Here is a 13,073-nt window from a genome sequence, read left to right on the forward strand (position 1 = left end):
AACAATAACTAGTGATGTCAAAAATGTAATATTACTTTAATCAGACTAAAATAAATAATTAAGACAATTAAGGTTTATATCTCTTACTTTCTTCTTCTCTTAATGTCCAAACTGTATCGCTTTTTGTGTTTTTTATGCCTTTTTCCTCTTGAAGTAGCCTTTCAGAATCTACCAAGGTCTTTTGCTATTATGATTGATCAATTCAAATTCCGTATATCAACCTATAGACATATGATCCGGGTTTCTAATATTCTACCAAAGGATGCAGTAGTATGAGGAGAACATGTGATCTCACTCATTATTGCATTTACCAAAACAAACCAAAGACAGAAAGAGTTTAGTTCGGTTTTCAGGTCCCTTTTATAAGGTTATATTATCTCTAAAAAATAAATAAATAAATAAACAGGAGGATGAATCAAACGTAAACTGCAAAAAAGAAAGAGCAGCCTGAGCAGGTGCAGTATAACTGTCAAACTTTATTCTTTTTTATTCTTTATAAAAACAGCACTGTGGCAAACTCAGGGGAGATTGTTACACTTGCTGTTAACTACAATATTGCATGCATTTGTTTCCCACTTTTGGAATGAGCTGTGTGCAACAAGCACCAAAGAGGAGGCAAAGTGCAAAAACTAGTGTTTGTAAGACATCCACATGTTCCCTCCGCTTGTGGAAAAAAAAAGAAGAGAAATACAAAGAACACAGAGATGAAAACTCAACATTTCTAAAGTCACTTTTGGCCCAGCATATTTCACAAACAGGTTCATGCATTGACTCTTAGAAAACAGCTTTTTATCCAGATGTCTCTACTCTGTGTCCAAGTTCACTAACCTATGCTTAAGTGCATGTTGTGGCCGATGTTGTCACACACTAACCTGGATGTTTTCAAAATGCTAAATGCTTTCTGTTTCTCCAATCACTTTAAACTTACTGAACTTCATCCATTCATGGATGGGGAATATTGTTGCAAATAACAGCCCTTAAATCCACCACCAAATTCCTTCAGATTTGATGTACGAAATGTTGTATGGCCCCAAAACTAAGCAAGTTAATCTAGTTTAGGGTAAATGGAAAAAAGAATAGAGAAAAAAAATAAAAAATTAAGCATGGTTGGTCAAGCTGAAAAAGCAAAACAATCAAGCTGGCCTATATTAAACCACATGTAGAAAATTTGATGGTCTCATTTCAAACTTGCTAGATTTCTATTGGTTATTAGGATAGAGTAACCTTTTACAGAACAGCTTGAATATCATTTTTACGCAGAGAGAATATGAGCTATTTATAGGACATAATACAGATATATTAGTGTTGTTTTCCACCTCACCTGAAAGCTCAGATAACCTGTGAAAATAAACCCTGTATCAATGTTTGATGAAAGAATGATCATTTTCAATCACAACAATTAAAGACAATCAATTACTGATGGCTTGTTTTGTATTATTGTCGTTTTTTATTAAACATACTACCTTTAAGATTATGTATCTTGTATATTTACTGGAGTTTATTTCAGACTGTATGAAGCTGTAGAAGAAATAACAGTCCGATTTAAGCATATTGGAGTTAACTCTTTGGTTGGCTAATCATTTGTATCATCCTGTTTATTCTACACTGCTCAGTATATTTTTATCAAGAGTCTATCTAAAGCAGTTGTTGTGGAATGATTACAAAATGCTCTTAAAATCTGCAGCTTTAAGATATATTGAAAGTGCATTTTATTACAAGAAACGAAACAATTATACTGAAAATCTGCAAGGAGAACAGTATTTCGAAGCTATGAGTAACCAGGAAGAGATTGCTAAAAAAAAGAGCTATAGAAACACACATAAACATACAAGCTTTAAAGCTGCATTTTGAAGTGTTTTTAAGTCAAACTACACCAATGGCCCATGTCCTGTTGGTAAGACGAGAGACGTTGACGATAAAAAACTGAATGTTTCATTGTTTTCAATAAAGTTTAAAGGTAAACATGTACTTTTCGGTTAAGTCCGACTGTAAACGTGTAAAGAGGCTTTGGACCTGGACTGAAGCAGGCTGAGTGTTCTGCCTATCGGATGTGCTGGTGAGTCAGGAACGGGCTGTTGTTGCTCAGGGCCAACGTGGTAGAAGGATGATAAGGCTTTAGTGCTAAAAGTGTGCTTGTGTGGCGTGCTGTTTGTTTGGAATAGAGATCGTTTGGGTTCGGTCCTCTAGCTGGATTTCTTCTGGACACTGATGGGTGCCCCTCGTGACTTATTCAACATCACCGTAGCCTGAAACCAAACAGAGAAGACTGTTCATCAGATTCCACACAAAGTCAAAGATTTCACTGTCTCTACTCTGTGCAGCTCTAAATCAGAGGTAAAACAGTACAGATTTAATGGGAGTAAGAGTTTGTTTTTAAAAACATGAATAATATGATGGATTAGGTTATTCACATGTAGAATCTATTTACTAGTAAGGAACCATCAGAGAGGCGACATATAGTGCTGAATAAAAATGAATCCAACCCTTTTCTTTTTGTCTAAAGACCTTCTTTACCACTCAAATATACTCAATCACGCACATCTGTGGTCTGTTTCAGAAATCCGCAGAACATGAATTGGTGCTTTTGGCTCCTTTCGTGACAGAAGTGGGGGAAAAAAGTTGCTTATTTTGTCAAAATCCATGATGGCTGGATTGCATTTTGGCTCCTTTTGATAGCAAGTGCGCCCTCTATGGCTTCAAGGAGCATCAATTGAACTTATAAGAAAAAACATGCAGTTTTACATATAAATAGTCATTTAAAACAATCATCACTCTTTTTGTTCTCACCTGCTCTAAGACAACCCCAGCCGCCTGGTCAATGGCTCCGCCCACAGGCCGGTATTGACCAGAGTAGCGGATGAAGGCCCACACTAGCATCGCTATCATCAGCAGCCCCAGACCGCAGTCACAAACCAAGGCAAAGGTGGTCAGGCCGACAAAGAGCAACACACCCGAGAGCACGTAGAAGAGGCACATCAGCACAAAGAGAACCGCAGGAGTTCTGAAGGCGCTGAAGAGATTTTTAGCCTTTAAAAGCAAAACAGAAGGCAGGTAAATAAGCAGATAAAAAAACAGTACACCTCAGAATTTACAATATTCTTAGCTTCTTATAAGCAGTTCTGCCAAACATTTATCAAATGATTTTATGTTTTCTTGAAAGTTCTTTTGTTTTTTTGTCAAGTTTCTGACACATTTTATTTCTTTGACCATTAAACTATTAATCTATTAATCCTTCCAGCTAAACAGGATACTAATTTCAGGTGTTTTGTTGTGTTTGTATAAAAACAATTACAATTTTTTAAAACTTTTTCTAACAATCAGAAAAAACAAAAACATCTAAACATCTCTTTAATTAAATATAAAAAAATAAATACCAGCAATAAGAGTCGTACAGACAGAGAACACTAGATATGACAGAGCAAGATGATTCCCAAACAGCTTTAAATGGATGACCTGAGGCTGACACTGAATCAGCTGATAGATGAATGGCACACGCTGCCCAATATGCTCAGCTTCAAAGACCGCCTGGAGCAGCACTGACTATTTATGTTCACATTTCACTTAGAAATACAATAAAGTAAATGATTTAAGCTCACAAAATGATATATTTACAAAATACAAGAAATTTGATTACCAGGGCTAAAATGGTAATCCGCAAAATGCCCGTTCAAACTGGAGAAGATGCAGACTGAGCAGAAGCAATCAGTCTAAGTTATACGGTAGTTAAATCTTTGTTCTATGTGTTTTCTGTAAAATTATCCAGTGTTTTAATGGTGTGCTTGGGAGTAGGGGTGGAACGGTTCACAAAATCCACGGTTCGGTTCGGTTCAAGGTTTCGTGGTCACAGTTTTCGGTTTGGTTCGGTATACCTTTATTGTTACACCGAAAAATAAAAAAATTAATAAAAATTACAAAAATTAATGAAAAAATCCCAAAAAATTTATGAATTGTAATTATTTTTAATGATCCGCAGAAACCCTGGATCATTTCTGCATGTTTTGCTGCTTTGTATTTAATCATCTCGCGCATGCCCTCTACAATCTCCAAGGGACTCAGAGCGTGGTGGATGGGAGCCACAGCTGAGGCTGTAGGCTTTGCTTTGTGCAGGCGGTATGGAGCGCAGCGGAGCGCTGACGGAGTATGAGGGATTTCGGGGTTAGCATAACATGTTGGTCATGTTGCTGTTAGCATAAACAAAATGTGTTGCACAATGCTTGCACACTGTTGAACTTTTATCCACATCTTTCTTTCTGCCGTCATCGTAGGTCACTCTAAATGCAAAGTGGTCCCATACAGCAGACCTATAAAGTGCTGCTGGCGCGTCTTCCAACTCCTGTTCTTTCCCACTCGCCATACCCACACAATTCTCCACAACAACTGATTTTTTTCTGCTACACTCGGCTACGTTGCTTCGCTTCTTCTTCTTGCTTACTACTGGTGGTTGGCTTTGGTCGCAGTACCGCCACCTTCTGCTCTGGAGTGTAATCGCTTCGCCTATGAGGAAAAAGGAGCAGCGCATGAACCGAACGCAACACACGCGAACCGAACCAAGATAGTCGAACCGAACGGTTCAGACGGTTTTCACAAACCGTTCCATCCCTACTTGGGATGGATGATAGTCTTTAGATTTTCTGCTGATTCAGGGATTGTTACATTGGACTTTTGAGGTCTAATGCGGGATCCATATTTCTGTTTTCAGCAGGGATAACTGTTAAGAAACTTAAAACAGATAAGCTACTTGGGCTCCAGGACTGCACACAAAATGAAGGAAATAAGCAGCTAAATCTAAAAAAAAGAAAATCATCACAAAGTTTAAACTACTGATTATTATAGAGGAGTAAAAGACATGCTGGCTCACTGGAAGTAAATCATCAAATATAATCCATATTTTAAAAATTAAAATTTTACATTTAGAGACGTAAAAAACAATCAAGCCCTACCTCATTTTGCTTGCTATACGACACCCACATCTCATTCAGCTCCTTTTGCAGCTGTGCTTGGTAACGATCACAAAACTCCTGTCCTCCCATTTTCTTGGTGGAAGCAAAAGCATGAATGGCTTCTCCATGGAAAAAGTTATGCTTCTCCTCCAAAGTCTCTGGAGCCACATAGGGCAGATCTCCTCCACAGATCTAAGGAGGGAGCCAAGCGGAGGCAGAAGGATAAGCAAACAAACACCAACATTTATTCTATATAGTCACATGTTTTGGATTCTAATGAAACAGAAAAAGGAAATATTCATGTTTGGGTTTCATGCATGGGAACAAACTCACCCTCTCCATATTTTTCTGATACTGATCTTTAGCTGCTGCCACAGCTGCCAGGTTATTAGCCTCTGCTGTAGCCTGGTAATTAAAAACACATGTTGCTCATAGTGAAGTAAATCAGAAGTCAAAACAACCTTAGATTATACTGAGAACTCCTACCATGAGCATGGTCTTTGGTTGAGGTAAATCTTCTCCTTGGTAGATCTTAATGTAGGCCTTGAAGAATGAAACAAGTCAGACTAAGTTGGACTGACAAGGATTCAGCCGAGATGCAAAGATCAGGAGGATCTTACCTTGAAGAACTCCAGCAGGCCTCTGCAGGTGACTTTATTCCCGTTTATTTCCTTTTCAGACAAGTTGTCTGGATGCAGCAGTTTAGGAATCAGAGACCGAAGCTGCTCTTTGAACTCAGGGGCAACGTCTGACAACAAAAAAACAGGTTTGCATTAAAACCTGAACGCACCATCAGCACACACAAAACTAAAGGAGAATCTGAGACTTACCACAGAGTTGCCCCCGAAAAGCAGGGTTGGTGGCGACCTTCAGCCCAGGGTGGGGCAACAAGAAGCAGGAGATCTTGGTGAAACATGAATGGATGTGTTCCCTTACTGTCTGCAGCTCCTCATGTTGGGCCTCTTTGACCTAAAAAAAAAAATCAACACAGGCAGCATTGTACAACTTTATGGTAGTTTAATAAAAAAACATTTCAAAATTAAAAAGCTATAAACTGGTACCTGTAACCGTTTATCCAGAAATTCACTGCCGCCTCTAAAACCGTAGCCGTATTCGTAGGGAAAGCTCCAGTCTCTGACTAGAAACATCAGAGACTGAAGGGTAAGCAGGACCGTGTTTATGTGAAAAAAAGATAAATATTTAGTATAAATTCACACAAACATTAGAAGGCATAAACAATGTCACAGAAAATGGGATTTGTGGTACCTGAAAAGGCTTCTGGAAAATCTCATCCATGGCCAGACGACCATACTCTGTGAACAGCTGCATGGAGAAAACACCGAAATCAAGTTTAAGATTTAGTTTTTATACTTTATTCCAAGATTACTGAGTATTTGAAACATCAGCATTTTTATTTAATCTTTCTACACTACCGACTCTGAGTCAGTTCTAAAATCTTATACAGACAGGAAACTCAATAAAATAGAATTACATCGAGATTATTTCAGTAAGTCGCTTTAAACCGTGAAGCTCATATTAACCAGTAGTCATATTCATATAACTCTGATGAATGCTAACAACAATTGAAAACCCATTCAGTTTCTGAAAATATGTTTTTTAGACCAATAAAAAGGATTTTAACACAAGTGTGAGCTAAAATGATTTAATCATTACTCGGTTACTTCTTTAAGAATTACTGCATCACTGTGGGGGCGTGGAGGTCACCAGCTGAGACTTCAAGAAGAAGAAGGTACCTTTGACCTATTAAGTCAGGTGAGTTGGCTGGTTAATTGTGAACGGTGTCATCAGGCTTATTAAGGTAGGTATTGGTACTTTAATCAAAGCAGCAGATGCAGAGATGATCTAAATATGTCTGCGTCTGCTGGCTGTTACAGTTTTGCATCAGTTTTCCCTCCGCTAAAGCAACCTGAACAGCTACTATCTTTGCTGTGCTTCACTCTCCTCGTGGAGGAGAACAACAGTCAGTTCAACAGTCTTTCCTGTGGCTGTAATATTCGAACATGTATTAAAACACTTTTTGTCTTTGTAAAACAATTTCATGTAAAACTTTCTGACAACATTCTGGGGTTTTCATTAGTGTTGCGCCAATGCCATTTTTTTTGGCCCCAATAACGATACCTGGCTGTGCAGTATTGGCTGATACCGATACCATCTGGTTGAAATTGATGTGTGTGTGTAGATGAAGAACTCTATACTACTTGGATGTAAAATAATTGCCATCATGGCTTTTTCAAGCTGCTGCGGTATCGGTGCAACACTAGTTTTCATTAGCTATAAGCCACAGTATTTCATTTTTTATATCAACCAAACCATTAAAAATATCTACATATTAACAATGAGTCCAGGGGAAAAAAAAAAAAAAAAAGAAGATGGGGTATCTTTTCCAGAGTCAGGAAAAGATACCCCACAATATTTCCCTGTCCTGTTCTCACATCCATCTACCACATTTGTTCGTCTTAATTTATTCATCAACTGATCCCTCTATGGTTAAGTTTACACTACAGGTCTTGATGCTCAATTCCGATTTTTTTGTGAAATCTGATTTTTTTGCATTACCGTTCATATTTCCAAATATATGCGACTTGTATGTGATCTCCTGTGTGAGCTGCAGTCATACAATGCAAGTGTCCCGCATGTGTAGTAGAGGATGCAATGACGTCACAGGCCAGCATGCTCTTTTTTCTCTGGAAGTAAACATGGATGGTAGTGCCGGCGCGCATCTAGCGGTCTTTTCCAACCATAAAAACACAATCTTTCCAATATGTTTAAACATAAGTACTGCTCTCCGCATCATCATCTGCCATGGTTGCTGTTTTTCTTGCCGCTTCTGCCAAGCAAGACTCATAATAGTGACCTTTGTCAGGTAATAATGGCGTTCAGGTCGTATGAATGTGACCTGGCCGTTCACACACAGGTCGCATTTGAAAAGATCAGATTCGTATCGGATTCAGGACCACATAGTCCTGATCTCTAAGCTAAGTGGCCTGGGTCGCATTGGAAAAAAATCGGATCTGTGTTGTTTAGACAGCCATGAAAAGATCAGATCCAGGTCGCATATGGGCAAAAAAAATCGGATTTGGGTCACTTCAGGCTGCGGTGTGAACGTAGCCTATTTTCTAACGATCTTTTCTTTAAATCTTTCCTATTCTTCCTCACGTATTGTGTTACTGAAAGCTGAACTTATTAAATACATATTTGCTCTAAATGTATTAAAATGAGTCTTGAAACCCTTGAAAATCACAACATCTGAGCTTGGAGGACTTTGGGCAGAAATCCCATTAGAGTAAAACTTGGATTTCCTTCAATACCAGGAAGAAATTAAATATAATATTTAAATACATGTGTTTGATTAAGTCTTTACTATGACAGCAAGGTCTTTAAAACAAAAACAAAGCCCAGAAAATAAAAGGAAACTGAACCTTAACAACATCCTAAACTACGGAGTCAAACGTCCTATTTTTCTCATGTTTCAGTGACTGTAGAATAACAATCTCATTCAATGACAAGAAGCCGAAAATGTTGGTTAACTTCCCACCTTCTTGATTCAAACCAGACCTAATACTCAGATGCCGGTGGAATGGCAGTTAGATATGCAAAGCTAATAAACAACAGTCCTACTATAACCAGAAACAGGTGAAGATAGAAAAACAGACACTAAATCAAACAGATACAGCTCTAAAGTTAAGTTAAAACAAAAGAATAAAAAAACCACAATAAGGTTGTCAAACCAACCTGTAGCTGCTGCAGGTCGTCCTCTTGGATGTTCTGTGAGAGATTGTAGATCTACAAAACCAGATAGCATGTCAGAGTACTGAACGATGACAAACTAATCAGTGGCAAACAAAGTAGAATATCTACCTGAACTGAGCTGGTCATGGTGCTGAGGGCGAATATGGTGGCGCAGTCCTTCACTGTGGACTGGTCATCAAAGGCTCCCTGAGTGTCCATCAACACAACCGCCACCTACAGGAGACAGGAAGCATAGCAAGTAATCCTGTTATCACTTTCATAAGGGTGGATTAAATAAATTTTGTATGTATCGTCAATCTGGATTATCAAAAATTAACTTTTTGCTGCATAAGAATTAATTTTAAGATTTAAAAACTGCATTTGAAGTAAAATAAGGATGTGCTAAATATCCTGAATTTATTTCATAGTCTCTGCACATCTGTAGATTCCTCAGATTACCAACAAAAAAAAAAGACAGTTTTCTTGTGAGGTTTTGTTTTAAACAACCAAGTAAAAAAGAAGTGTAATTTTATAGGTCAAATGAGAGGTGTTCAACTCAATGTGGTACTGCGGGGTAGTTTAGTCTAAACTAAATCAGTCTGCAGTACTGCTTAAACATTACTTTTACTCAAGTAAGTTTGCACTCAGACCTGATAACAGGAGTTAATTTATTTTTATGTATATTTTCAAGCAGAAATAAGTTCTGAAACATTTGGGGGTTAACATTTTAAATGTTTTTCATCACGCCTCTAGCTCCCCATTTGGTTTTAATACATTTTTCAGCACCCTTAAACCGTCTGTGCTGGGTGGCATTAATAGTTGCAGGTAGTCTAGATGAACTAAAGTGTTGCATTGACTGCAGCAAAATACAGGGAGGGCAGACAAACAGCGAGTCTAAACAATGCAAATAACTTAAAAAATCAACACACGTTCAAAACAAAGCAGTTAAACAAAACCCCAAACTAAAGAGACTTTAGTTTAAAATTGCAATAACAGGCAGCAGAAACCAGATGAAAGTAAGAAAAGGTGCAGACTCATCTAGTCACAACAGCATTTCTCTAAAGGGTGGGGGTAACATTTTGTATTTTCAACCTCTGCTTTCCAGTATGAAAAAGGAACCATTTTCCACAGGATGTTTTTAACAACAATACTTGATTTAAAATTTCATAACCACTTATACCTGATTTAACATTCGCTCCTATAATTAGTCTACTGTCCAGCAAAGTAAATCCATCTAAAGGGGATCAGTTATTTTGCTTTAAGAAGGGGTCAAATCTGTCACATTTAATGAGAAAAAATATTGATTACAAAATAACATAAGTTGAAATTTATTCTGAGATCTATTGTTGCTTCTCCCCACAAAGAACATGTATACTGAACAGCATAAGAACATCCTTCATAGTAGCTAGTATTTCTGTACTAATAATTAAATATGAAATCATTCTATCAGTCTAATATTTAACATTTGTGAAAAATCTGATGTTTGGTTTTTATCAGCCTCAGGCCATAAACACTGAACTTTAATCTGTGTCATAAATGTATAGAATAGTTGCTTTTATTGTACAAATGTATTATGTAATATGACTTAGACTACTTTTATTGAATAATATAATCTTAAAGTGAGAACTGCTCTGTTGGTTACTGATATAAGTAAAGGAGTGTGTACAGCAGGGGTCCGCACCTCTGTTCCATCGCTCTTTCGAACTGTGAAAACTTTGCTCCACAGCTGGATGCCTGTCGTCTCCGGCTCGGAACCTCCTCTCCAAGAAAATCCAGTCAGTTCCTCCTCATCATTACCCAACCAGTTGTTGTCACTCTGCAAAAAGTCACACCATAAATACCAAAGGTAAAAGAAAAAACAAGAACAGAATTAATCAAATATATTAGTATAAATCTGCAGCTTAAAGAGCAGAAAGATTTCTCATTTTCTTTCTCCACCGTTTTCTTTCAGCTCCAGCCATTATTAAACCCTAAGCTATAAATAGACATTCTTATTGTTTTACTACCAACAAAGTGGAGTGCAGAGCTTTCAGGTTCCAATTAACTCCCCACTTTCCGGCTTGTTTTAGAGTGGAGATGTAATGGAAGCCACAATTATTGTAATGAGGAGAAAAGGAAAAATCAATAGTTCCTATCTGTGGTGATCTCTAAGTGATGTTTGCTAATCATATACAAACAAACAGAGAAAGCAGTACAGGTTAAACTCTGAAATACAGAAACAAAAATCTCAATTATTTCTTTCTGGCAAACAAGTTTGTTCACATGTTAGAGCAGAGCAGGGCGTTCACTGTTCATGGATGCGTTCATCCCATGTCAGCTCGTCAACACTTTCCCAAATCTGGAGAAACCAGTCAGAGTCAGAACACCAGTCTAAAGAGATCTGATGCCCATCAACTGAGCCTCACCCTTCTGTGCATGTAGCGGAGCATGAAGTCCAGCAAAAAGCTTTTCCCCTTTCTGAAAGCTCCGGCCACCGACAGAACCACCACATGTTTGTCTCGGACTTCAGGGGCCAGCAGGATCTGAGATAAAGCCTCTGTGTCCAAAGTGAAGGAGTGATCGTCCTTATTTACGTCCACGATCTGAACTGGGTGTGCTTCACTCCCCATTCTGCAAGTAAAAAAAAAAAAAATAATCAGCTAGATTGCTTTAAAGTTATTCATCAATTAAGCCCTTATAATCACCACACAGAAACAGAGTCTAAAGACTCAATTATGTTTGGTATCAACTCTCTTAATATATTAAATATTTTCTTTTTGCTTAATTTTTTTACCAAAATGTAGGTAATGAGTTTCTAGGCTATATGTTAAACAGTCTGTAGATTGATCAATACAAATATTTAAACATTTTATGCAACTGTATGACATGAAACCCCCCCCCCCAAAAAAACAAACAAAAAAAACAAAACACACAATGCTGTTAAAATCAGCTTTCTTCTCTTACATGCAGTTTGTTCTTTTAACATTTCAAAGTTGTCTTTGCTTTCTGATGCTTTCTTAGATCTTAGCTGCTGTCTCAGTCAAACGGTATCCTAACTTATATATGCATCTGTACAAGGGCTGGTTAAAAAAAATCGATTTTAATCGAGTTTGAATCGATTCCTTTACATTTTTGCAAAATCGATGTCTAGGGAATGAGGTCGATTCATTTTATAGTGACACACATGACGTTCACATTCAAAGCAAGAAGGGTGCACACAAGATTACTTCAAGCCAGACAGCTGCAAATATACCCAATAGGTTGACTGAAGACATTAACAAATGGGGGCTGACCAGCAAACATCCTGTAGTTGTTACAGACAACGCTGCAAATATGGTTTGTGCAGTGGAGATAATGCAGCTCATGCATGTCTGGTGTGTCACGTCTGCTTGCCCGAGTGAAGCCTCACTTTTTCACTTTTCACAAACAAGTTTGCACTTTTTAGACAGTTTTGTTTACATCTCATGTTTAAACTGTCTGATCTACAAGTTTGCACTTTGTGTTGAACGTGACAGGAAAAAACAAAATATATTAGTATTTTGAAATACAGTTGAACCACTTTCATTGTAAAAACAGACCGAATCGAAATTAATCGATTTAGAACTGCATGAATCAAAATCGAATCGATTCAGAACTTCGGCGAAAATACCCAGCCCTAATCTGTACTACCTTTAAATAGCTAAATAAGACATATGATACGGCTGGAGGGACTAAAAATGGCAAAGTTAATGAGTTATGCAACTGGTATCATCACACAGAAGGAAAAATGCAATGTTTAGTTGATATAGAAGAAACAGACAAATGAGATTTTTCTCCTTTCTAATACAGATTTAAAGACAGTAAGTCTCAAAAAGCTATTATTCGATTTTTTTTCACCCAATTTTTATAATAAAAATGGAAAAATACATATATTGCTTTCAAAAACTAGGGATGTTTTCAATAATCCCCCCTGGGACGTGACCTTAATTTCAAGGGTGACTTCATTTAATTTGTGAACTGCTAGTGAAATAATTATGTTTCACAATAAACAATAAAAATACAATAAGCTAAATGTTTGCAGCTGGTTGTAACACAGAGAGCTAGTTGATTAGTAGTAGGTACACATCTAAGAACTAAAAAATTATGAACTGACATCAGTTTGAGCTTTAGAAGCCAAAGGAGTGGAGTTTAAAAAAATATTCAGAGTTCCCCAAAGAATAAATCTTCATACACAAAAAAAAATTGCTTAATAAATCAAATCAATTAGTCACCCAGTCTTAGTAAGACCTGTTGATTCTGGTTGTGATCAGAGGTGTCAAGTAACGAAGTATAAATACTTTGTTACTGTACTTAAGTACACTTTTTAGGTATCTATACTTTACTCCATTACTTGTTTTTCTTCCTACTTCTGACTTCTACTCATTA

At 37.4% G+C, this 13,073-nt stretch overlaps 1 protein-coding gene across 1 annotated transcript in view; it reads right to left on the minus strand.

The window, feature by feature from the left end:
* Positions 1 to 451: 451 nt before the first annotated feature.
* LOC107092558 (atlastin-3-like) overlaps positions 452 to 13,073 on the minus strand; it is a 14,368-nt gene continuing 1,746 nt past the window's right edge. Inside the window, exons 2-14 of the mRNA XM_015387099.1 lie at positions 11,096 to 11,300; positions 10,372 to 10,506; positions 8,820 to 8,924; positions 8,694 to 8,744; positions 6,207 to 6,263; positions 6,002 to 6,094; positions 5,771 to 5,909; positions 5,561 to 5,688; positions 5,427 to 5,483; positions 5,274 to 5,345; positions 4,941 to 5,132; positions 2,788 to 3,027; positions 452 to 2,246 (exon numbers count right to left, since the gene is read on the minus strand). Coding sequence (XP_015242585.1) covers positions 2,184 to 2,246; positions 2,788 to 3,027; positions 4,941 to 5,132; positions 5,274 to 5,345; positions 5,427 to 5,483; positions 5,561 to 5,688; positions 5,771 to 5,909; positions 6,002 to 6,094; positions 6,207 to 6,263; positions 8,694 to 8,744; positions 8,820 to 8,924; positions 10,372 to 10,506; positions 11,096 to 11,299 — 1,536 coding nt within the window. The 5' untranslated portion in view covers position 11,300 and the 3' untranslated portion in view covers positions 452 to 2,183. The remainder of the gene's footprint in view (positions 2,247 to 2,787; positions 3,028 to 4,940; positions 5,133 to 5,273; positions 5,346 to 5,426; positions 5,484 to 5,560; positions 5,689 to 5,770; positions 5,910 to 6,001; positions 6,095 to 6,206; positions 6,264 to 8,693; positions 8,745 to 8,819; positions 8,925 to 10,371; positions 10,507 to 11,095; positions 11,301 to 13,073) is intronic.

This window comes from Cyprinodon variegatus, unplaced genomic scaffold (assembly GCF_000732505.1).
Source record: "Cyprinodon variegatus isolate N-32 unplaced genomic scaffold, C_variegatus-1.0 Scaffold385, whole genome shotgun sequence".
Taxonomy (NCBI): domain Eukaryota; kingdom Metazoa; phylum Chordata; class Actinopteri; order Cyprinodontiformes; family Cyprinodontidae; genus Cyprinodon; species Cyprinodon variegatus.